Source organism: Neoarius graeffei, chromosome 17 (genome assembly GCF_027579695.1).
Source record: "Neoarius graeffei isolate fNeoGra1 chromosome 17, fNeoGra1.pri, whole genome shotgun sequence".
Taxonomy (NCBI): domain Eukaryota; kingdom Metazoa; phylum Chordata; class Actinopteri; order Siluriformes; family Ariidae; genus Neoarius; species Neoarius graeffei.
The window spans coordinates 15,524,994-15,552,134 of record NC_083585.1 but is presented as its reverse complement, the minus strand read 5'-3'; the positions used below and the strand labels follow the sequence as shown (position 1 = coordinate 15,552,134).

Here is a 27,141-nt window from a genome sequence, read left to right as displayed (position 1 = left end):
AATCCTCTGTTTCTCAAAATCCAGTGAATGTGGATTGAATAAAACAGTTATTCCACTCATTCTTGTCGTTCATGGCTTATAGCCGACTCGGTGCTACGCGCTTCGTTGGCTATCAGCTCATGTACGACTCGATTTCATGGAATAACTGTTAATTGTTTATTACCATGACATAAAGAAGATCCCCAAGCACATGAGGGTTCTGGGTGACTATATGAATATTGTTTGTACTACTAATCATTAAGATGAATGCATTGCAACATAAACTGTGTATGGCAGCCTGGGAAAACTTGTCACTCAGTTCTGGAGAAAAGAAAAATATATGAAATTTGACTAAATGGCTGGATTTTACCATAATTACTCTTAATAGTCTACTAAAACATATTTAGTATGTTTTAGCATTTTATCAAAACAGCCTGAATTTTTTTTAAAATTAGGTTTCTGTCTAACCTTGCGTGTCTGCCTGCAAAGATCATGTCAGGTAAAGAGTCAGGTTAACAAACACTGCGGTAAACACAGTCGATGTTCCTAAAGCCTTGATGTCTAAAACCTTGTTAGCCAAGTGTGAATTCCTCATGCAGTAAATGTTATGTTTTGATCAAGTTGTTGGAGTAGCTACATAGCACCATAGCGAAATGGACATAAGTCTAAAGCTGGCTTTCCGCTGTAGGATATTCGGCCTGATTTTGCTGTCGCAGGCTCAATCACACATTGTACAGATAATTGTTGGTGGACAGTTAAGATCAGTGGTCTGAGAAAGAATAATGTGACATGCTCATCATTGGCTGATTTAATGCAACTGCGACCAAAGACAGCTGCTGAGAAAGTTCTGACAATGTCAGAAAATTTTGCTTAAAATCTCAGACTGTGATTGCTGTTATGACACTCATCTAAACTCTACCAATAGGAGATAGCATATGATTAGACAAAACTCATGGGACAGCTACAACCCCGATTCCAAAAAAGTTGGGACAAAGTACAACTTGTAAATAAAAATGGAATGCAATAATTTACAAATCTCAAAAACTGATATTGTATTCACAATAGAACATAGACAACATATCAAATGTTGAAAGTGAGACATTTTGAAATTTCATGCCAAATATTGGCTCATTTGAAATTTCATGACAGCAACACATCTCAAAAAAGTTGGGACAGGGGCAATAAGAGGCTGGAAAAGTTAAAGGTACAAAAAAGGAACAGCTGGAGGACCAAATTGCAACTCATTAGGTCAATTGGCAATAGGTCATTAACATGACTGGGTATAAAAAGAGCATCTTGGAGTGGCAGCAGCTCTCAGAAGTAAAGATGGGAAGAGGTTCTGCGCCGACAAATAGTGGAGCAATATCAGAAAGGAGTTCGACAGTGTAAAATTGCAAAGAGTTTGAACATATCATCATCTACAGTGCATAATATCATCAAAAGATTCAGAGAATCTGGAAGAACCTCTGTGCGTAAGGGTCAAGGCCGGAAAACCATACTGGGTGCCCGTGATCTTCGGGCCCTTAGATGGCATTGCGTCACATACAGGCATGCTTCTGTATTGGAAATCACAAAATGAGCTCAGGAATATTTCCAGAGAACATTATCTGTGAACACAATTCACCGTACCATCCGCCGTTGCCAGCTAAAACTCTATAGTTCAAAGAAGCCGCTGTATCTAAACATGATCCAGAAGCGTGGACGTCTTCTCTGGGCCAAGGCTCATTTAAAATGGACTGTGGCAAAGTGGAAAACTGTTCTGTGGTCAGACGAATCAAAATTTGAAGTTCTTTATGGAAATCAGGGATGTCGTGTCATTCGGACTAAAGAGGAGAAGGACGACCCAAGTTGTTATCAGCGCTCAGTTCAGAAGCCTGCATCTCTGATGGTATGGGGTTGCATTAGTGCATGTGGCATGGGCAGCTTACACATCTGGAAAGACACCATCAATGCTGAAAGGTATATCCAGGTTCTAGAGCAACATATGCTCCCATCCAGACGACGTCTCTTTCAGGGAAGACCTTGCATTTTCCAACATGACAATGCCAAACCACATACTGCATCAATTACAGCATCATGGCTGCGTAGAAGAAGGGTCCGGGTACTGAACTGGCCAGCCTGCAGTCCAGATCTTTCACCCATAGAAAACATTTGGCGCATCATAAAACGGAAGATACGACAAAAAAGACCTAAGACAGTTGAGCAACTAGAATCCTACATTAGACAAGAATGGGTTAACATTCCTATCCCTAAACTTGAGCAACTTGTCTCCTCAGTCCCCAGACGTTTACAGACTGTTGTAAAGAGAAAAGGGGATGTCTCACAGTGGTAAACATGGCCTTGTCCCAACTTTTTTGAGATGTCTTGTTGTCATGAAATTTAAAATCACCTAATTTTTCTCTTTAAATGATACATTTTCTCAGTTTAAACATTTGATATGTCATCTATGTTCTATTCTGAATAAAATATGGAATTTTGAAACTTCCACATCATTGCATTCTGTTTTTATTTACAATTTGTACTTTGCCCCAACTTTTTTGGAATCGGGGTTGTACAAACACAGGAGCGGTGTTGGCAAAGTATAAACAAAACACATGGGATTTAAAAGAAAAGCAGTTTGAGTTGTGGCAGCAGACAGAATGTCTCTATAATGTCTCATCACAATTGTATCATAACAGGGCAAAAAGGGATATGAATTAAAAATAAGTAGAAGATTAGTTACAGTTTCCAGGTGTGTAGCACGCAGATAGATGCTCTGATCAATGAGTTTATTTACTATTATCACAACGTGAAACCATTTAATGCTTTGTAGTTAAAGAGCTACAACCCTGTGTTGCACACTCAGTATGGTAGAACATAGTAGCTCTCTTCACTGATTAATCTGACATGAAAAACACATCATCACACAGTCTCTTAGGCTACGGTCACACTCCAGCTTGTGATGTTGTGCAATGGGTTATCAATGAAAATGAGGTGTTTTGCTGGCAATGCATGGTGATGTGTACTTCGTACAGGTGAGCTAAAAGTTGTGGTCATGCAGCAGGTGAACACTTGGCCCTTTTCTTTTGAGGATACCTGGCATTTTTCCTAGGAGGCATGTTTGAGGGTTTTGTACGTATCGGCGTCTGGCAGGAGAATGATCGCCAATGCCTTGCTCAGTGGATTTTAACAATGCATGACATCAGCGCCAACCAGTAGCGGCTGGCTTTTGTAAAAGTGAGGGAGGAAGGAATGCTTGGTTGAAGGTCACGGGCCCCAATGCGACCGCACCTGCTGGACCGGCTATAGTTACACGCACGGGTTGAGTTGATAATAGTTGAAAAACCTATCATTTTAACGGGGTGTGTACACTTTTTATAGCTGCTGTACACATTACTTTCAGGTGTTCAACACATCTTTCTCTTTCAAAATTCTCTCAAAATCTTCCGTATTTAATGAAGCAAACCTGGCGGCCATGTTTGTAGCTCAGCCCATGGAAGGGTTTTGCAAGCAAAACATTCACCACGTCCTCTGTTTCCATTACTTTATTCGTAGAATATCTATAACATAGTCAATCCACTTCCACCTCGCCGTTCTCACTCTGACTGCCGAAGTGCCCGAGTCACCGGATCTAGAAGTTAAGTTTGATAAGATAACCCCTCCCCCCAGGCAGCTAAGGCCTCTACTTATTGGTTCATTGCGCAACGAGGGCTGCAGCCTATTGGTTGATATTTTGTAGCACTTGTCAGATCTCTTAGCTAGTCCCACCCTCTTAGAGGAGGATTTTCCTCCTCTCTCTCATTGAAGTCTATGTTAACCACGAGCCGCCAGTGCCGGAGACTGTTTGAATCGGAGTGAATGGGAGCCGAAGGGAGGAAGATCCTCCGTGCAGTAATTTCTAATAGCGAGCGATAGGGGGTGCTAATGTAATTTCACCCAGAGAAACGAATATAATGTACATGTCGTATTTGGCAGTAAAATAGTAATATTCAAGGACAGCAATTCATTAAATTGGTCAAGACAATTTCAACTTTTTATTCTTAGAATTTTTAAGGAGGATCTTCCTCCCTCTCCTCACTGGAGAAGCCACCTGTGGCGCCAACCAATCAGCAATGATCACAAATGTGTCATCTAACCGTCACCAAACATTTACCGAATATTCATGAACCCTTCACCCAACCAATTATGAACCTCAGTGAAGGATTGCCGAATGTAAATGCACTTTTCAAGTCTCAGTGAAGGTTAGGCTTTGCCTTGCCTCTGTGTCGCCGAGCCCCCCCGTGAACTTCAGGGATATGGATTTGAGACAAATACATCTCAAGAGGATTGGTGAAGGTTCCCTGTGCTTCTGGAAATATTCCCAAACCCATCTGCAAGTATTCACCGCTTAGTTTGCCGACGAAAACATTGCCACCAAAATTAGCTTAAGAAATTGTTTGTGATCAGATATCAACACTAAAGTGGACTGCAAACAATGTTTAAAAATGTTTAAATGCCCTAATAAAAAGACATAAGTCAAAAGAACAGAATTCACTGACTTAATTAGCAATTTCTCCACTGAACATATGAACAATTGGGTTTTGACCAAAATCTGACTATATAGTGCCTTGCATAAGTATTCACCCCATCAAAGCTTTTCACATTTTGTAGTGAAGTAACCTGGACCTGAATTGGATGTAATTGGGGTTATATGTCACAATTCAGCTCAAAATATCCTGTATACATACAGGACACTTTTTCGATAGAATAAAAACATGTATTCTATTCCCTTCTAGCGGGTTTCATTCATTTGGTTTTATAACATGCAATATTGTTAGCATATCATTTATACTACGTGTATTGCATAAGTCTATGAAATGGAGAATGAGTGTGCAAAATTGTTACAATATTGCACATTGTCAAGACAACATGTCACATGTCGGAGCTGATGCGAATATCCAATGACAAAACTATTCTGCTGCGCATCCACAGAAGCATTTCTTTGTCTACTAGGAAAGAGAGAAGACGAGGCTAATCTACTGCTACTGCTAGGATTAGCTCTGCTATAATTAAGCACTAAATAAATGAACTGAAAACTGAAACTAAAGACGTGCTAAACACCCAAAAAGCTACCAAAACTTCATTATTCTTCACACATATTTACAAGAGATAAACATACCAACAGACATAGAAAAACTGGAAAAGAGACACGTTGAAGACGTGAAACTTCCGTGCTAGCAAGTGACTGGTAATTTGTAAACAAACATGGCCACCAGGTTTGCTTCATTAAATGCAGAGATAATTTTGAGAGAATTTTGGCTGCCAGATGTAGTGGTTGTGTGTAGTTGTCGATGTTGATTTTAAAAGTAATTAACTAAATTACACAGGGAAATTAATACTGTGTGAAAAATACTGTGGCGAGTGTGTGTGGAAGATGAGTCTGGAGACAGAAGTCTTAGTTTCTTAGTTTCGGACTGTGATACTAGCTCTCGATAGCACTGGCTTAACTGTGCTAGCATTGGCCTTTGCTAACACTACTGCTGAATGCTACACCGGCTGGAAGGTGACTGCACTGCCACACTAACAGCACTGAGTTGCGGATAAGCTAGCGTTGGCCTTCAAGTATGCTGATATGAAGAGAGTGTGTATAATAATCAGGCTTGTAGTACTCGAGTCCAGGACTCAGACTCGAGTCCAACTTGTGCCCCAATTTTAAGGACTCATGACTCGACTTGGACTTGAGCACTGATGACTCGGACTTGGATTCAGACTTGTGCATTAACTGCATTCGGACTTGTAAATTGGAAAAGAGGACTCTGATTTTTTCTTTATTTTTTTGCAACGTGCCATAATAATTTGTCATAAGATATTTATATTTACATTAGTTTTGTACTAATTTCATACAAGAGTGTCACACCTGCACACTTTGGCGCGTGTATCAGATAGACTCTCGGGTGTGCTCCGGACAGCGCACACACACCAACCAGACTCTCGCACACGCACCATAAACGACTCGCACCTGCACAGGATTAAGGTGCAATCAGCGCACGCCTATATAAAAACTGTGAAACCACATTTACTTTGCAAAGTACTGAATTGCTTTGCTGACATGTTACTGAGCCTTATTTCCTTGTTTGGTTTCCTGAGCCCTGATTTCCTGTTTCTTGTCTTTGATTCTGCCTAGTCTATGATAGCCTGTTTGTGCCTCATTCGACCTGTTGCCTGTTTCACTGTTTTACGATTTTTCCTGCCGTTCTGGATTGTTTACCTGTCTTCAGTTGTATTAATAAACACACCATCTGCACTTACATCCATCTCTCAACCATCTCTGACAGAATACTTCGCACTCCCTGACAAAGAGAATGCACATTCTCTTGGGTGCATAGGGTGTTGAAGCGCAACTCTTGGATGTGTATCCGCTAGTTTTGGAAGGCAGTGAAGTAAGTTCAGACAAGCCTAAATGCCTATCACACCCTAGCCAGACTCCACCTCCGTCAATAGGACAGGTGCACCCTGGGGATTTTGGCCTTGCGGTCGAGTGAGCCAACGGAGTCACTGGCGACTAGGTTGTAAAGTAGCCTCTTTCACTCTAGTTAACTAAGATCACCAAAGGTAGATAATTACTCGGAAATATCCAACTCATAATTTTGTGTCCATTTTTTTAATTATTATTGTTATTATTGTTATTTATTATTTAGTTGAATAACTTTAAGTATTAGTCATATTATTATTACTACTGCTTTGTGTGCGACCTTCCCAGAGGTCACTCTCCCAGTTCCATGGCAGCTATGGCCATCAGCGGTGACAAAGACAAACCTCCACCTTATCACCATGTACGTATTGGCACAATCAATGTTCGTACCGCAAAGTGCGAAAGCAAACTGGCAGAATGTGTGATGCAAGTGAGGGTGCTTAAACAAGACATCTGCTGCATACAGGAGACCGCATCACTGGCCAAGGAGAAATTGAGTTCGACGATCCCATCCTCAATGGCTGGAAGGTTCTCTACAATGGAATGAAAGGGAGGGGGCTGGCTGGTGTTGCTATTGTACTAGCCCCACATGTGAAACTGGTTGATGTGGAACACTCAATGGAGCCAAGAATATCTATTGCAAGAGTTGTGGTCCGCGGGACAAAAATATGCCTTTTTTCCTGTTACTCACCAACTGAGGAATATGCAAGTTCGACCAAAGAATCCTTTTATAATAACCTTTCTAGATTGCTGGCAGACAACAAAAAGTCTCATTATTCTTATAAGATTGTTTTGTGTGGAGACTTCAATGCAACTATAGGGACTGACAGCCCACATGATAGGTGGCAGTGTATTGGGAGGAACAACGACAAGAATCCAACAAGTTTCAATGGGAGCCAGCTACTCGAGGTGGCCGAGAATAACTCACTGTATATCCTGAACACCATGTTTGACACCAGAAACAATACGCATAGATTTACTTCCAAGTCCCCTAAGGGGTTTGAACGTCGCCTAGACTACATCATAAGCGAATGGTATGTAAAGAGAGCCACAAGGAATTGCAGATCATACCCGAGTGTTAGTGACCCATTTGAATCAGGCCACTGAATAGTTGTGCTGGACACTATGTTTCCAACCAAAAGAAGAAGGCGTAAAATCTTCAGGAAGAGCAAATCAGTGAAGGCACAGCGTCATGTCCTAAATGTATGCGTCCTGAGAGAATCTGACACCATACAGACTCAATACAGCAAGCGGCTTGATGAGCTGCTAGGAGACCTACTGACACCTGAAAATGTTGATATCGTCAACCAAAGGATAGTGGATGCTATAACTGAAGCTTCTGCAGATATTATCCCACCGAGACAAAAAGAGTGTGACTTTAAGCCCTGGATCAACAAGGAATTCCTGAGTTTGGTTGCCAAACAACGAGCGTCACGTGCACTGGCAGAAAAGAAAGAACTTTCTAAGAAGATAAGGAAAATGCGCATTTCGCTCAAGAGGGAGTATTTCAAGAAAAAGGCAAGTAAGATCAATTTTGCTAGTGAGCAACGAGATACAGAGGAAGAATTCCGCCTTGCTAAGAATCACACATCACTGCCAAGAAAGAACATGCAGTTTATCCACCCAACGAAATTACAAGAACATTTCGCCCAGCACCTCGGTCAGCGAGAATTTCAGCAGCAGCCTGAGCTTGTACTCCCTGAAGAATTTCCACATATACTCCCACCACAAAACCTGGATCCTGTAAATGAGAGCCCTCCAGACACCTCAGAGTTAGAACGTTGTTTTAAAAAGCTTAACAACGGGAAATGTCAGGGCACGGATGGTATCTACGCTGAACAACTGAAGTACTCCCAATCTACATGACTTTTTCAATATTTAGTGTTTTTGTTGGGTGTTATATGGACATGCCTGAAGATTCCAAGCGCGTGGCTAATCTCCACAATAACTTGCCTTCATAAGAAGGGTTCCAAACGTCTGGCCGAAAACTACCGTGGTCTGTCAATAATTGCAACTATGTAAAAAATCGTGTCAGCTATTGTCATGGAGAGGATAAGGACGATCTACGAGATTATTTTGCTGGACACACAATTTGGATTCAGGAAAAATAGATCCACCTGTGATGCCATATATATCACTCGACATATTCTAGAGAAGGAAAAGCAATCACTGTTCCTCTGCTTTGTTGACCTTAAAGCAGCATACGACTGGGTCCCGCGCGAGGCACTATTCCGTGTGCTAGAAATTCGACTGTCCTGTCCTAAATTGGTGTCTGTCCTAAGGGCCCTCTACATTGGTACAAAGGCTTGCATCACGGGTGCTGTGGAGCATTTCGAAACGTTTGTTGGATGCCGCCAAGGCGCCCTCAAAAGTCCTGTAATTTTCAATATATACATGGACTTTGTCTTGAGGTGCGCAAAGTATGAGATAAAGAAGCAGTTTCCAGACACTGGTGTGCTGATAGAGTTCCAGATACCAAATGAAGTCTCACCTTGTGATTATCGGAAGAGAGCAGCAGCAACTGGGCGGTTAAGAGTGATGGAACTATTATACGCAGATGATGTGGTGCTTTTCTCTAATAGCATCGAAGAGCTCAGTAAAATCCTCGCTATATATGACAACACCTTCTCAAGATTTGGGCTGCAAATGTCTCATCTCATCTCATTATCTCTAGCCGCTTTATCCTTCTACAGGGTCACAGGCAAGCTGGAGCCTATCCCAGCTGACTACGGGCGAAAGGCGGGGTACACCCTGGACAAGTCGCCAGGTCATCACAGGGCTGACACATAGACACAGACAACCATTCACACTCACATTCACACCTACGGTCAATTTAGAGCAGGGGTGCCCACAATATTTTGATTCGCGAGCTACTTTTAAAATGACCATGTTAATATGATCTACTCGGACTAGGTTGTTACCACTACTAGGCCTACTATGACTACTACACTGTAAAAAAAATCCGTTGTTTTTACGGAAAAACACTGGCAGCTGTGGTTGCCAGAATAATCCTGTTAAAAATACAGTGAAATGTAAACAACATTACAGAATAACTTGTACATTTCACTGGGATTCCATGTACAATTAATGATAACTAAATGTAAATTTTACAGGTATTCAATGTACAATAATCAATACATAACTGTTAATTTTACGGATATTCATTGTACAATAAACAATGATTCAAAATGGTTACAAGCAATGATCTACTAGACAGATATTTTTGGGGGGGCTTTTTTCACCTTTATTGGATAGGACAGTGTAGAGACAAGAAATAAGCTGGAGAGAGATCGGGACATGACCTTGGGTTGGAATCGAACCCGGGTCCCCGGATTCATGGTATGGCACCTTAGTCAACTGAGCCATGATGGTGGCCTTTTTTTTTATTTGTTTTAACAGGGCAGTGATGTAATTTTAACTATCACATTCTGTTTTAGTATTACAGTTTGTCTGTGTTTAAACTACAACAATTTGTAAATTTTACAAAAAATATGATCAATTCAGCATATTCTTACTGTTAAATTAACAGTGGTATTTGGTTAGGAGTTTTACAGTATATTGATGTAAATTACACACTGCTTCATTGTTTTTGTATTTGCAGTTTTTTTATGTCATGATTTTACATAAATTCACTGTTAATTCTACGGACATTTTTTACAGTGGCTACTACTACTACTACTACTAATAATAATAATAATAATAACAATAATGACACTTGTTTTGATTTATAAACATTCATATGCAATTTGTTTAATAATATGCAAACATGCATACAAAAAGGTGACTGAAATTTACATTCAAATTATGTTAAATGCATAAGCTTTGTACTCCTAAATGTATTTTTGTTCAAATCACTGTTAACTTTTATAAACCGCAAACTACTAATAAGTAAACATGAAACAAGCCCACTGTAAAAAAAAAATGGGCTATGTTTAGAAAAAAAAGTTAAATGCATCCAGACAGGCATTGTAAACCCCAAAACATTTTTGTTCACATCAATTGACTTTTGTATAGCCTGCTAGACAGAGATTTGACATTTACAACAATTTTATATAAAAACATTTTTCCTTCTTTTATATTTAAAAAAAAAAAATTTTAACCGTGGAACTTAGCAACAGCACAACATTAATACATAGCATACTGATGTAGGCCCTAAATCAGATCTTAATCCGATGATGATCGGCACTGGAGGGAGTCAGAGAGGGCTGCATAGTCCGGACAGTAGCTGCTGGTAGCGAGCCTCAAGCAGGCCTCGAGATGATCGTCGGACATACTGGAGCGGTATTTAGACTTAATGATCTTCATATGCGAAAAGGCCGACTCGCACAAATAAGTGGAGCCGAACAATGCGGTTAAGGAGGTGGCGCATTGCCGCATGTTCGGGTACTTCGCCTCCGTGAGTAAATTCCAAAACGGCCCATGCGCCCTGGACTTCAACTCGATGTCAGACTGCAGCATCAGCATCTCGTCTTGCACGGCAGACGTGTTCAGCTGAAACAGTGCCGCAACTTTTGAGGCGAGGGAATCCACCTCAGTATCTTCCCCGAATGGGTGGCACATGAATGTAGCTAGTGGCTCGAGCAAAGCAAAGTCTTGAAATTGCTTCTCAAACTCTGACTGGAGAATTTCAATCTGCTCAGTGTAGCGCGCACTGTTAAGTTGCGCAAACGCCCTCCCTTGCATCTCCAGCTCCGAGGCGAGGTTTCGGAAGTTTCCTAAATCACGGCGCTGCATCTTTGAAACCAGCAGTTTCATTTTACTGGTTGTCATGGTAACCTAATGTAACATTTTTTTTGATGCAGCGCTTGGCTGACATTTCGCTTCAGGGAAAAAGCGAATTTGTTTACATGTAAAAATGACCACGACATTTTTTTTTTCATAACAAATATATTAATATTTACATATCAATCATGAGATCTACCATCCCTGCCTTCAAGATCGACCGGTCGATCACGATCGACGTAGTGGGCACCCAGGATTTAGAGTCACCAGTTAACCTAACCTGCATGTCTTTGGACTGTGGGGGAAACCGGAGCACCCAGAGGAAACCCACGCGGACACGGGGAGAACATGCAAACTCCACACAGAAAGGCCCTCGCCGGCCCCGGGGCTCGAACCCAGGACCTTCTGGCTGCAAATGTCATATTCAAAAACAGAGACCATGGCTTTCAATGTCGACGAGTCGATCAGAGCTCAGAGGTCCCTACTCTCTGTAAATAACACCCTCATTAAAAACGTCAGAGAATTTCGTTACTTAGGCCATTTGATTACGAACACAGAAAAGTCGGCTGCCGCCCTGCACTCGAGAATTGCTTCTGCGTTCCAAAAGTGGGACGAGTTAAAACACTTTCTGACCGATAGAGAAATATATATATATATATATATATATATATATATATATATATATATATATATATATGGACACACGTATAAAGATCCTAATTGTGTGTGTGAGATCGCGTGTACTATATGGAATTCAAACATATGAGCTGACAGCAGATGACCTCCAAAAGATCGAGAATGTTTGGAATGGCTTTTTGAGAAAGATGGTGGCCGGGGGATATGCTAGGAAAAATGCTCCCACACGATCCCAGCGAAGAAAAGGCGTGGATCCAACTACACAAGTTGAAGGGGAACTTAATTGGTCCTACAAAATATCTAACGACAAACTACACACTATTACCAACACTGGCCACATAACAGACTTTTGCCATGGGCAATACATGAAATATATGGCACATGTGTGTCGCTTGGAAAACGATGCCTTGCAAAAGCAAGTATTATTCGACAAGCGAACACCAAATAAGATCTGGGCAAATGTCAAAAAGAGACTCAGTATGTACCGCACACAAATAAGAAGGACAATGATGGATAAATCCGAATTCCATCGACTGTTGGACAATAGTCTTGGCCTTCAGTTGCGCCCGAGGGCCAAGAGTAGGCCATAGGGGAAAACATGATGATGATGATTCACCTGTTCATATGTCATGTGCAGGAACAGACTAATGTTAATGGCGTTAAACAGCCATCGTCAAATGGTGCAGTTGGAGTCTTGTTCTCGGACTCGACTCGAAATTTTTTTTAATGACTTGGACTTGAATCAGACTTGAACACTGGGGACTCAAGACTGGACTCGGACTCAAGGTTTAGTGACTTGACTACAACACTAATAATAATAATAATAATAATAATAATAATAATAATATTGGCTGGCTTTTTTTTGTGGTATATCAGATATATTCCATTCAGCTACACGTCTTCGACTCGTTCAATATCATGCTAGCTGAATGGAATATATCTGATATACCACTCAATGCCAGCCAATATTATTTAAATATTGAATCAATATCATTTCCAAAATTAAAGGCTCAATCAGGGATTGGGTATTAAAATGATCACAGACATCCTTCAGAACACCATTAAATCCATCATTAAAACGTGCAAAGAATATGAAAAACCAGAACACTGCCTACAGGTGCTGCCCAAATGTCATTGACAGAGTACAGTCATTAGTCAGAGAAGCAACCAAGAGGCTAAAGGTACTTAACCAATTCAACTAATGTGATTTGTGATCATAACTGGTTGCACCAGGGCTAATTTAGGGGTCTCAGAGCAATGGAGATAAATTATTTTGCTTTTTTTTTACATACATATTTTATTTGTCCAACCAGGTTAATTTTTCCTCTAATTCAGCATTATGGGCTATTTTGTGTCGTTTGTGAATCAATATAATTCCAATTATGTCCACTGGTACACTACAAAATGTGTAACGTTTCAAGGAGAAGACAATACACTGTGCACTTTAATTTGACATCTCTACTTATTTTTCATAGGTTAGCCATGGTGACAAAAGACGGGGTTTCTCAGACCACCACACATTTAGGGGATTTTCAAATGTACAGTAGTGTGCAAAAGTCTTAGTCATGTGTATATAAATGCTGTAGACCAAAAATGGGTTAAAAAATAATGAAATTAAATGTTTCAACATTTTTTAAAAAATACTGTGAACAGCAGTGAGTCATAATAAATGAAAAAGTCAATATTTGGTGTGAGATGACCCTTTGCTTTGAAAAAAAAAAGTAATAGTCTCAGGTACAGTGAGTGCAGTTTTATGCAGAAATGAGTTGTAGGTTTTACTGAGCATCTTACAGAACCAGCCACAGTTCTTCTAGACACTTTGACTGTCACACTCGCTTCTTAATTTTGCACCAAAACCCAGTAGCCAGCCGACGAGGGCCTTTCTGTGCGGAGTTTGCATGTTCTCCCCGTGTCCGCGTGGGTTTCCTCCGGGTGCTCCGGTTTCCCCCACAGTCCAAAGACATGCAGGTTAGGTTAACTGGTGACTCTAAATTGACCATAGGTGTGAATGTGAGTGTGAATGGTTGTCTGTGTCTGTGCGTCAGCCCTGTGATGACCTGGCGACTTGTCCAGGGTGTACCCCGCCTTTCGCCCGTAGTCAGCTGGGATAGGCTCCAGCTTGCCTGCGACCCTGTAGAACAGGATAAAGCGGCTAGAGATAATGAGATGAGATGAACCTAGTAGCCTTCATTATGTTTTCCTTCTTAATCTGAAAAGTGGTCTCTTATGTAATATGCTGCTCAGATGCAAACATTTTTTTCTGTAACATTTAATTTTGTGCTGGAAAAACAAACGTTTGGAACTCTAAAATGTTTTTGTACTGACTCGATAATGTAGAAGTCATAAAATAGAAATTTATAACAAAGTTTGTGGGGAAAAAATAGGGTGCCTAAGACTTTTGCACAGTACTGTATGTTATAATTAAAATATTGTATTAACAAATCACAGGATTATAAGGATTACCTTTTGAAATATGAACTTGTGCCCTCTACTTAGGGAAGGCTCCTGGAAAACAGGAGAAAAAGAGAATGGCACGCTGGAGGAAAGCAAAAAACTGGAGGAAACTCAGAGTCAAAAAGCTGATGTGTAGAACCAAAGGATACTTACAGAGTAAGAAGGTGAGTGTTTTCTCCAGGCATATTAGCTTGCTGGTACCTTTTCTGTGACTGATACACTGGTGTAGCTTTTTAGATGTCTCAAATTATTGTATTAAATACTGTACTTAATTATTTGCTTTGGTTTTACACTGTAAGAAATTTCAAGTTGGTGAAACTTAGAAATGAAAGTTCACCTGCTGCCTTAAAAACGCATTCAACTTGATACTCTAAGTTAAAACAACTTATTGTTACATTATTCATTCAAGAAAACTCACTTTATCTTGTCAAATAAACATACACATTCCTCACGATGCCATCTCACATTTTCAAGTTTACTTAAACTATATTCTTATCGATTGCCATCTTAGGTTAAGAGCATGAATGTTTTAAAATTGTTTCTACTGAGATTTATTTCTCATCTTGACTAATAAACGCAAGCTTACCAGTTTCCTTAAAGCTAGACAGCCTTTCGATTTCATAAAATCAGTGAAATTTGGTCATTGTGATGTGTTTATTTCTGTAATATATTTAAAAAAAAAAAAAAAAACAGGCCATTCTGTGGCTGGGATGTTATTTAATTTGAGGGGGTTCCCGAACAAAGAATGAGTATGAAATCACTCACTTCGTGCAGTCAAGCAGACAGAGGAAGTCCTTGTGCACGTCCGCAGGTTTACCTTCTTCTTCTCTTCTTCTTTTTCTTCTTCTTTTGGGTTTTACAGCAGCTGGCATCCACAGTGTTGCATTACTGCCATCTACCGGTTTACCTTGATCGTGCACTGACAGTTCCATCATTCTGTCGCTAAACAAACAGCTGATCACACCGAGGTGCTCGCTGACCGCCAATATTTATTAGTTTGGTCCTGCGTTTCCTTTCCTTCGCAACATAACATCTTTTCTTCTCGCTTTCCATTACTGTAGTCAGTCTTTCACATTTCATTCGCACACTCACATCCTCTATTTTTCTCTCCTGTTTCAAATTTGTATCCCACAATGCCTTGTGCGAACAGGGAAAGCCCACCACGTGATGCATGATGTATTATCTTGAATTGGGTCATGGTGAAGCAGGAAAAAATAGTGGAGAATTTAATTGTTCTATTAAAAAAATCTAGTAAAATTGGAAGTCTGTGATTCGAATTCAGTAGCTTTCGGTCCACTAAACAAAAATAATTGGGTGTCAGGGAAAATTATTTTTATGACCTACACTTGAAAAATCTGAAAGGTAGTCTACCTTTAAAGTTCACACTGAATCACTTCTGAATCACAGCAGCTTCTCTGTATTTCCTGGTTTCTCGCCATCACCGCTCTTCCTCCCCTTTCCCTTTTTCAACTTATAACTTACAGACAGGAGTGAAGTGAACATTGACAACCCAGACAAAACTCACAAGTAGTAAGACAATGGTTCATCTTTTGGAAAACTTATAAACTTGTGTCTAATATCCAATAGTCTAGAAAATTGGAGTTAAAGAGAAGATTAAATTCACGTAAAATAATGGTGCTATCAGTTTTTCCAGTGTAGTATAATCCTGTGATTCTGTGTCCTTGAGAAGTCATTGTTTAAATAATTTGTTTGTTTTTTAGGAGAGGAGACAGTATTGTAGCAGACTGTGTTGGAAACTCCGGAAACGTTTGGGAAGCTGATAGGAAGCTCTTGTTTGGTTGACGAACCGTTATCAGACCTAATTTGTATAATGTATATTACCATCCTCCTTACAAGTGGGAGATTTAATAAATGATGCGAGTTGTATAATTGTGAATCTCCTGCACTAAGGATGAACTGTGGAATGAACCTGTTCAAAAACTAAATGTTAATTACATTATTGTTGAATATTTGGTGTCTTTGACAGAATAGTTTACTTTTTATTGTTTATTGTGTATTAAACACAATTTAATTAGTTCAGGTCAATTTACCTCAACCCCAGACTGTAAACTGTGACTCCATTTGTGATTTGGAATAAGAGATGTGTCATGCTGTTTGTTCTGAGTTTTTGGTTTTTCACGTCTCTGTTCCATGTATAGTAACTGAGCTGTGACTACAGTAACAGTTTTCTTTTGCAGTTCATTGAGCACTTGGTTATTTTCATCAAGATGTGATGGTAATTTTGAAATAAACCATTGTAGAAGTTAATAAGCTTGCATGTGCATTTCCAGTGTCCAGATTTCCTTGGCATGAGACTCAAACACTCCATTAAAAAGTTAAACAATAGGCTAAACGTTATGTTTAAAATCTACATCTATGGTTTGGCAACGTTATAATGAATTAACAATTAAATTGCTAATAAGAACAATTGTAAATGCTGAATACTCCATGTTTAAATGTATGGTCTGTTTTTAACTGTTTGTCAGTGACTGCGAATACTATATTAACCATATCTACAGTACTGATACGTTACCTATAATACTTTTGTTTAATTTAAACCTAATACTGATTTATTTGAATTCAGCCCCTATTTTTAAATAGATTTACATATTCTATTAGATTTAGATTAACATATTTTATTAATTTTATTTGTGTGACAGGATTTCACTTATCAGTGTACAACAGTGTGTTTTACCTTGACATATAATCCTACTACCCTGATATCACAGCTCTGCTAGTGTATGATGATGAAATAAAAAAGTTCCTAAAAGTACCTACTGCAAAATACTTTCTAATAGTTGTAGGAATTCATATGTAGTCTTTAGAGCTTTAAGCTGCAGCTGTGAGAATTCATCCATCTAATTTAATGTATGAATACTGAAATGTTAATTACTTGACATGTTTACATAGTTAATGGGAATACGACAGGTTTGTTAAACTCTGGAACCTCATCACAATACTGAGAGGTGAAATACAGTCTAATCCTGTGTTTTCAGTGTATTTTTCTCAATTTGTTTAAAACAAACTAGTATAGATGCATTCGATTCACACTAGTCATTTGTTCTTATGTGTATGATGCATATTTGTAATGTTCAGCACGTCAAATGGTAACATATGACTTTTTCTTTTCTGTTCTTCTGCTATGTATATTGTATATGCTTTGTATGCCTGATACTGCTATACTTTATCCCTTTTTTGCATTTAAGTCATGGTTGAGACCAAAGAGGGTAGCTGTTTTAAGTATTGTAAATACTTTTTTTTCCTTTTTGGGCATTTAATTAAATAAAGTGTACATTTTAGAAAAAAAAACAACACAGATGGCATTTGCTTTACTGAAATCAGTGGTGAATCAGAATTTTAGGAGTATTATAGTTACAACTACAATGTAATGCCTCAAATTATTAACTTTAATTTCAGTTTTATTTGTATTGGGGTTTAAGTTGTTAGGAAATACTCCATGACAACATGAGGAAGAAACTTTGGGAGGAACCAGATGGAAAAGGGAATCCATCTTCTTTCAGGTGCGACTAGATTGTGGGATTATAAATCATTACAGTATACAGGTGTAAAAGAGTCAAGACAAACATGAAGAATGGATGTTTAATATAAGCATATTGTGAATAACAGTCTTGGGATGAATGCAGGACTGTACAGTGGTGCTTGAAAGTTTGTGAACCCTTTAGAATTTTCTATATTTCTGCATAAATATGACCTAAAACATCATCAGATTTTCACACAAGTCCTAAAAGTAGATAAAGAGAACCCAGTTAAACAAATGAGATAAAAATATTATACTTGGTCATTTATTTATTGAGGAAAATGATCCAATATTACATATCTGTGAGTGGCAAAAGTATGTGAACCTTTGCGTTCAGTATCTGGTGTGACCCCCTTGTGCAGCAATAACTGCAACTAAACATTTGTGGTAACTGTTGATCAGTCCTGCACACCGGCTTGGAGGAATTTTAGCCCATTCCTCCGTACAGAACAGCTTCAACTCTGGGATGTTGGTGGGTTTCCTCACATGAACTGCTCACTTCAGGTCCTTCCACAACATTTCGATTGGATTAAGGTCAGGACTTTGACTTGGCCATTCCAAAACATTTACTTTATTCTTCTTTAACCATTCTTTGGTAGAACGACTTGTATGCTTAGGGTTGCTGTCTTGCTGCATGACTCACCTTCTCTTGAGATTTAGTTCATGGACAGATGTCCTGATATTTTCCTTTAGAATTTGCTGGTATAATTCAGAATTCCTTGTTCCAACAATGATGGCAAACCATCCTTGCCCAGATGCAGCAAAACAGGCCCAAACCGTGATACTACCACCACCATGTTTCACAGAAGGGATAAGGTTCTTATGTTGGAATGCAGTGCTTTCCTTTCTCCAAACATAATGCTTCTCATTGAAACCAAAAAGTTCTATTTTGATCTCATTTGTCCACAAAGTATTTTCCAATAGCCTTCTGGCTTGTCCACATGATCTTTAGCAAACTGCAGATGAGCAGCAATGTTCTTTTTGGAGAGCAGTGGCTTTCTCCTTGCAACCTGCCATGCACACCATTGTTGTTCAGTGTTCTCCTGATGGTGGACTCATGAACATTGGCTAATGTTAATGTGAGAGAGGTCTTCAGTTGCTTAGAAGTTACCTTGGGCTCCTTTGTGACCTCGCCGACTATTACACACCTTGCTCATGGAGTGATCTTTGTTGGTCGACCACTCCTGGGGAGGGTAACAATGGTCTTGAATTTCCTCCATTTGTACACAATCTGTCTGACTTTGGATTGGTGTAGTCCAAACTCTTTAGAGATGGTTTTGTAACCTTTTCCAGCCTGATGAGCATCAACAATGCTTTTTCTGAGGTCCTCAGAAATCTCCTTTGTTCGTGTCATGATACACTTCCACAAACATGTGTTGTGAAGATCAGACTTTGATAGATCCCTGTTCTTTAAATAAAACAGGGTGCCCACTCACACCTGATTGTCATCCCATTGAATGAAAACACCTGACTTTAATTTCACCTTCAAATTAACTGCTAATCCTAGAGGTTCATATACTTTTGCCACTCACAGATATGTAATATTGGATCATTTTCCTCAATAAATAAGTGACCAAGTATAATATTTTTGTCTCATTTGTTTAACTGGGTTCTCTTTATCTACTTTTAGGACTTGTGTGAAAATCTGATGATGTTTTAGGTCATATTTATGCAGAAATATAGGAAATTCTAAAGGGTTCACAAACTTTCAAGCACCACTGTATATGAGTGTAGCAGCAGTTCTTTGATACAAATATAAAGTTCAATAGTGAGATGAACAGTACACACATGTAAGGAAATTATATTAATAAGCCAGAGGTGCTATATATGTTCACCTGCTCATTTATGCAGTTATCCAATCAGCCAATTATGTGGCAGCAGCAGAATTCATAAAATTATGCAGATACAGGTCAAGAGCTTCAGTTATTGTTCACTGATCAAACATCAGAATGGGGGGTTGGGAGATATGATCTCAGTGTCTTTAACCATTGTATGATTTTTGCTTGGATTGCTGACTGCTAATCTGGAAATTTCACACACAAAACAGTCTCTAGAGTTTACAAAGAATGGTGTGAAAAACAAAAAAACATCCTGCAAATGGAAGGGCTGCAGGCTGAAAGACTGTTGATAAGAAAGTCTGGTTTAAGCTGACAGGAAGTCTATAGCAACTTGAATAAGCACTCTGTACAAACGTGGTGAGCAGAAAGGCACAACATGTCAAACCTTGAGGTGGATGGCTACAAAGCAAAAGACCACATCAGGTTCCACTCCTGTTAGCCAAGAACAAGAGGCTATCATGGGCCTATAATCACCAAAAGTTTACAGTTGAAAACTAAAAAATTATGTTTTGTGCATGCCGAGATGGTTTTCTGCCCACCACACTTGGAAAGAGTGATTATATGAGTTATACTATATTATACTACACTACACTATATCCTTACTGGCAGCTCGAACCAATCTGCCTATTTTCCAATGATCCCTTGTTTACTGTTACTCAATGCTTTTTTTTTTTTTTTTGCTTTTTGTACCATTTTTGTGAACTCATTTTACAGACACATACACACTAATTATGAGTGTGAATATAGATAGATAGATAGATAGATAGATAGATAGATAGATAGATAGATAGATGGCGGCACGGTGGTGTAGTGGTTAGCGCTGTCGCCTCACAGCAAGAAGGTCCTGGGTTCGAGCCCTGGGGCCGGCGAGGGCCTTTCTGTGTGGAGTTTGCATGTTCTCCCCGTGTCCGCGTGGGTTTCCTCCGGGTGCTCCGGTTTCCCCCACAGTCCAAAGACATGCAGGTTAGGTTAACTGGTGACTCTAAATTGACCGTAGGTGTGAATGTGAGTGTGAATGGTTGTCTGTGTCTATGTGTCAGCCCTGTGATGACCTGGCGACTTGTCCAGGGTGTACCCCACCTTTCGCCCATAGTCAGCTGGGATAGGCTCCAGCTTGCCTGCGACCCTGTAGAAGGATAAAGCGGCTAGAGATAATGAGATGAGATGAGATATATATATATATATATATACACACACGCCCAGTTAAAATTATAGGTTTCTCTGATGTAAAAAAAAAAATGAGACCACGATAAATAATTTCAAAACTTTTCCCACCTTTAATGTGATCTATAACCTGTACAATTCAATTGAAAAACAAACAAATCTGTTAGAGGGAAAAACAAAAAATAAAAAACGTATAATAAGCTGGTTGCATAAGTGTGCACACCCTTAAACTAATACTTTGTTGAAGCACCTTTTGATTTAATTACAGTATTTGATCTTTTTGGGTAGGAGTCTAATCAGCCTGCCACATCTAGTCTTGGCAATATTTGCCCACTCTTCCTTGCAAAAGCGCTCCAAATCTGTTAGATTGTGAGGGCATCTCTTCTACACAGCCGTCTTCAGGTCACCCCACAGATTTTCAATTAGATTTAGGTCTGGGCTCTGGCTGGGTCATTCCAAAACTTTAATTTTCTTCTGGTGAAGCCATTCTTTTGTTGATTTTGCTGTATGTTTGGGGTCGTGCTGAAAGATGAAATTCCTCTTCATCTTCATCTTTCTAGCAGACACCTGAAGGTTTAGGACCAAAATTGACTGGTATTTAGAACTGTTCGTAATTCCCTCCACCTTGACTAAAGCCCCTGTTCCAGCTGAAGAAAAACAACTCCAAAACATGATGCTGCCACCACCAGGCTTCACCGTGGGTATGGTGTTGTTTTTATCCCAAACATACCTTCTGGAATTGTGACCAAAAAGTTCAACCTTGGTTTCATCAGACTATAACACATTTTCCCACATGCTTTTGGGAGAGTTGATGTATTTTTTTTTTTTTTTTGCTAAATTTAACCAGGCCAGGATGCTTTTCTTTGTCAGAAAAGGCTTTCGTCTTGCGACCCTACCCTATAGTCCAGACATATAGATAATACGGAAGATTGCTGTCACATGTAGTACACAACCAGTACTTGCCAGAAATTCCTGCAGCTCCTTCAATGTTGCTGTAGTCCTCTTGGCAGCCTCCCTGACCAGTTTTTGTCTTGTCTTTTCATCAATTTTGGAGGGACGTCCAGTTCTCGATAATGTCAATGTTGTCCCATATTTTCTCCATTTCTTGATGACTGTGAATACACTGTGCTCCATGGTATATGTAATGCCGTGGAAATTTTTTTGTAACCTTCTCCTGACTGATACTTTTCAACAATGAAAGGCATTGTACCCTTTGATGCTTTGTAAGCTCTCTGTGAATCATGGCTTTTGCTGGAGGATGCAACTGAGTAAATGTCAGGAAAATCCTACTAAGACAGCGGAACTTTATTTGGGGTTAATCAGAATCATTTTAATTGATGGCAGGCGTGTACCCAAAAAGAATGAATGCTGTAATTAAATCAAAAGGTGTTTCAACAAAGTATTAGTTTAAGGTTGTGCACACTTACTCAACCAGCTTACTGTATGTTTTTTATTTTTTATGTTTTTCCCCCGAAACAGATTTGTTTGTTTTTCAATTGAATTGTACAGGTTACAGGTCACATTAAAGGTGGGAAAAGTTTTTAAATGATTTATCATGGTCTCATTTTTTTTACATCAGAAAAACCGATCATTTTAATGGGGTGTGTACACATTTTATATCCACTGTATATATTCCACAAAATCAAGTTATACATGAGCTGATAACCGACGAGGCATGTAGCACTGAGTTGGCTATAAGCCATGTACGATGAGACTGAGTGGAATAACTGTTTTATTCTCTCCACATTCACTGAATTTTGAGAAACAGAGCATTTTTATTTTTTGCAAATTCGATAAATAAAAACTTTATACAAAACGTCTGACAAAATAATTTCCGCTTAGAATGTAAACAAACTGGTGAAATGACGGTAGCAAATTGTGAAAACTGCTATAATAATAATTACTGAAAAATAAAAAAAGATACAATCTTACTATCAAATACTTTTATTCCATATTTTGTTGCTTTTTTTCCATCCTCAGTCGGTTCAGCAACATGCGCAGACATTTTGTTTTTCTCTACTCATGGTATATGAGCTGACAGCCTAGTAGAGTAGCCAATCAGAGCACGTGATTGCTCACATCCAGTGAATGTGGAGATATATATATATATATATATACACACACACACACACACACACACACACACACACACATATATATATATATATACACACACACACACACACACACACACACACACACACACACTAGTGCATCTCAAAAAATTAGAATATTGTGAAAAAGTTCAATATTTTCCATCAGTTATTTAAGAAAGTGAAAATGTTATATATTATAGACTCATTACACATAAACTAAAATGTTTCAAGCATTTTTCTATTTTAATTTTAATCAGTATGGCATACAGTACAAAAACATTTAAAAAATCTCAAAATATTAGAATATTTCATTTCGAGTTTGAGTAAAACAGTATGAACACAGTGTATCTCTCGGTCTAGTTCAGTACACACAACCACAATCATGGGGGAGACTGCTGACTTGACTGTTGTCCAGAAGATGATCACTGATGCCCTCCACAAGGAGGGTAAGCCACAAAAGGTCATTGCTGAAAAGGGTGGCTGGAGGTGCACAAGCAACAGGGATGGCCGCAGTCTTGAGAGGATTGTCAAGAAAAGTTGATTCAAGAACTTGGGAGAGCTTCACAAGGAGTGGACTGAGACTGGTGTCAGTGTATCAAGACCCATCATGAACAGACATCTTCAAGAAAGGGGATGCAACTTTCGCAGTCCTAATATCAAGCTACTCCTGAGCCAGAGACAATGTCAGAAGTGTCTTATCTGGGCTAAGGAGAGAAAGAAATGGACTGTTGCTCAGTGGTCCAAAGTCCTCTTTTCAGATGAAAGTACATTTTGCATTTAATTTGGAAATCACGGTTCTAGAGTCTGGAGGAAGAGTGGAGAGGCACAGAATCCAAGGTGTTTGAAGCCCAATGTGAAGTTTCCACAGTCTGTGATGATTTGGGGTGCCATGTCATCTGCTGGTGTTGGTCCACTGTATTTTATCAAGTCCAAAGTCAACACAGCCATCTACCAGGAGATTTTAGAGCACTTCATGCTTCTATCTGCTGACGAACTTTTTGGAGATGTTGATTTCCTTTTCCAGCAGGACTTCTCACCTACCCACAGTGCCAAAAGTACTACCAAATGGTTTGTTGACTCTGATATTACTGTGCTTGATTGGCCAGCCAACTCGCATGACCTGAACCCCATGGAGAATCTATGGGGTATTGTCAAGAGGAAGATGAGAAACACCCGACCCAAAAATACAGATACACTGAAGGCCACTATCAAAGCAACCTGGGCTTCAATAACACCTCAGCAGTGCCACAGACTGATCACCTCCATGCCACACCGCATTGATACAGTAATTCATGGTAAAGGAGCCCCAACCAAGTATTGAGTGTATAAATCAGGGATGGGCAACTGGCGGCCCGTGGGCCACATGTGGCCCGCCTCCTTACTCAGTGTGGTCTGTAGATCATTTATTAATTATCAGGAAAAAAATTTAACCGCGGCCTTTTTTTTTTTTACAGTTGTAATTACACTGTTGACCGATAGAGGGCGCTTCCTTTAGCTCGCGGTGCTAAAGGAAGCCACGTCATTACGTCATTGTATACGTCATTACGTCACTGTATATGTCAGTTACGTCGTTGTATACGTCATTATGTCGCTGTATACGTCAGTTACATTCGCTATGTTTGCATAAAGACATAGTTTATTTGCGACATGGCCTTTCTGACAGACATCACCTCGCATCTCAACCACCTTGGCGCGAATATCGAAGCAAAAACAACACGGAAGAAGCAGCAGCAACAACAATAATAATAATGGATGACTTCGCGTTTGTACAGCTGCTGCTTCTCATCGCTTAAAAATGGCGATCTTTCGCAGTCTTGTTATTGTTGTTGGTCTTAACAACTCCGCCCCCCCGCTGACGTAAGCGGTTCTTTCCTCTGGCCCAGCAGAGAGTTGGTGCTAGCCTGGAACTGGTTTTTCTGGCCCCAGAGCCAGTTCTTTGTCAGTGGAAACAGAAAACCCGGTTCCAAACTAAGCACTGGCCCCGAACCAGCCCTGGAACTGCTTTGGTGGAAAAGGGGCAACAGAGGTTTTGCAGGGCTCCTCCAACAGAGCGGGGTAAACTGCCCTATACTGCACTGTATCATACATCAGGTGAGTAGCCTCATATTAACTGTGAGATGTAGGCCTGAGTTTGACATGGCAGGACAAAAATATTTTTTTAACATGCCATGCATTTTATCTCTCCAGGAAGCCCTCTGCGCGAAGACACTGAACTTTAGCCACGTTATGGATTTAGTGACCAAAGTAACAAATCTCATCAGAGGGGGGAACAGGTCCCTTTGTCACAGGAGGTTCATTGCCTTTTTGGATGAAATGGACGCTGCATATGGGGATTTACAAATGCACACTGAGATCAGATGGATGAGTCGAGGGAAGTGTCTGGAGTGTTTTTTTGCGCTGCGCTCTGAACTACCAGTATTCTTGGAGAACAGTATTAGTGGTGATACAAGCACCTACTGCAGAAAACTCAAAGACACAGTTTATTTGCGACATGGCCTTTCTGACAGACATCACCTCGCATCTCAACACACACTTGCAGGGGAGAGACCAAACTGTTTGCGATCTGTATGCACACATAACCGCATTCCAGCGTAAACTCGACCTGTTCATAGAAGGATTTCTTCCCATCGTCCAAATTTGGCACACTTTCCTGCTTGTGAGGAGATGCGAAAAGATAACCCCAGGTGCGAGAAACTACTTCAGAAGTATAGGGCCGACATCAAAAAATTGCAGGAGCAGTTTAACGATCGTTTCCAAGATTTTCATGTGATGAAACCACGAATTGCACTATTCACGGACCCCGTCTCTGCTGCTGTCAGCGAGCAACCATCAGAACTGCAGCTCGAACTCTGCGAGTTGCAGTCAGATCCGTATTTTCAAGCAAAGCGCAATGAGAGGGGAATTTCATTTTGGAGACTGCTACCAGAGGCACGTTTTCCACTCCTCAGAGATTTTGCTCTGTCAATGGCCAGCGTGTTTGGGAGCACTTACATTTGTGAGAGCAGCTTTTCAACAATGAAGCACATTAAGTCAAAAGAGAGGAACAGACTCACGGATGATGCTCTTTTTCATTTGATGCAGATTGGATGCACAAAGATTGACATTGATATCCAGTCTATTGTGCGCCAGCAAGCAAAACCACAAGTATCCCATTAAGTTGCACTTAATGTTGGGCCGCTGTTTTTTTTTTAGTTTTGTGCCTCATTGAATGTGAGCCCTTTGCACTTTGTTTCTTTTAAAACAAACTTATGTTTGTCATTTAACAAGACAAGCATTATGTTCAAAATGCATTTCAGTATGGAAAATATTAAATAAATGTATGTTGGTTCAATAAACATACAGACATAAGAATATACAAATATTTTGTTCTTATTTAAAATTCTTTTGTAACTTCTCTCATATCTGATTAGTTGAAGTGCGCGGTCATGTGGCCCTCTGATGGTGGTGATGAAAAATTGTGGCCCTCTTTATCATGCAAGTTGCCCATCCCTGGTATAAATGAATATACTTTTCAGAAGTTGGACATTTCTGTATTGTAAATCCTTTTTTTGATTGATCTTAGGGAATATTCTAATAATTTGAGATACTGGATTTCTGATTTGCATGAGTTAGAAGCCATAATCATCAAAATTAAAACAAAAAAGGCTTTAAATATTTCACTTTACATGTAATGAATATAGAATATATGAAAGTTTACCTTTTTGAATTAAATTATGAAAAAAGGAACTTTTTCATGGTATTCTAATTTTTTGAGATGCACTAGTACACACACACACACACACACACACACACACACACACTATATATATATATATATATATATATATATATATATATATATATATATATATATATATACATATATATATATATACACACACACACACACACACACACACACACACACACACACAACCCTGATTCCAAAAAAGTTGGGACAAAGTACAAATTGTAAATAAAAACGGAATGCAATGATGTGGAAGTTTCAAAATTACATATTTTATTCAGAATAGAACATAAATGGCATATCAAATGTTTAAACTGAGAAAATGTATCATTTAAAGAGAAAAAATAGGTGATTTTAAATTTCATGACAACAACACATCTCAAAACATTTTTTGTTATTTTCATAAATAAAGTTTTTTTTTATTTTTCTTAGAACTTTTTGACTTACACTCGTGTGTGTGTGTGTGTGTGTGTGTGTGTGTGTGTGTGTGTGTGTATATATGTATATATATACACACGCATATACACACACACACAGCTCGAAAAACATTAGGATAC

At 39.4% G+C, this 27,141-nt stretch overlaps 1 protein-coding gene across 2 annotated transcripts in view; it reads left to right on the top strand.

Moving 5' to 3' along the window:
- Positions 1-16,492, top strand: part of alcamb (activated leukocyte cell adhesion molecule b) — an 81,293-nt gene extending 64,801 nt beyond the window's left edge. For both annotated transcript variants that reach the window (XM_060943775.1, XM_060943774.1), the window contains exons 15-16: positions 14,264-14,385; positions 15,943-16,492. In XM_060943775.1, coding sequence (XP_060799758.1) covers positions 14,264-14,357 — 94 coding nt within the window. In that variant the 3' untranslated portion in view covers positions 14,358-14,385; positions 15,943-16,492. The remainder of the gene's footprint in view (positions 1-14,263; positions 14,386-15,942) is intronic.
- The last annotated feature ends 10,649 nt before the right edge of the window (positions 16,493-27,141 follow it).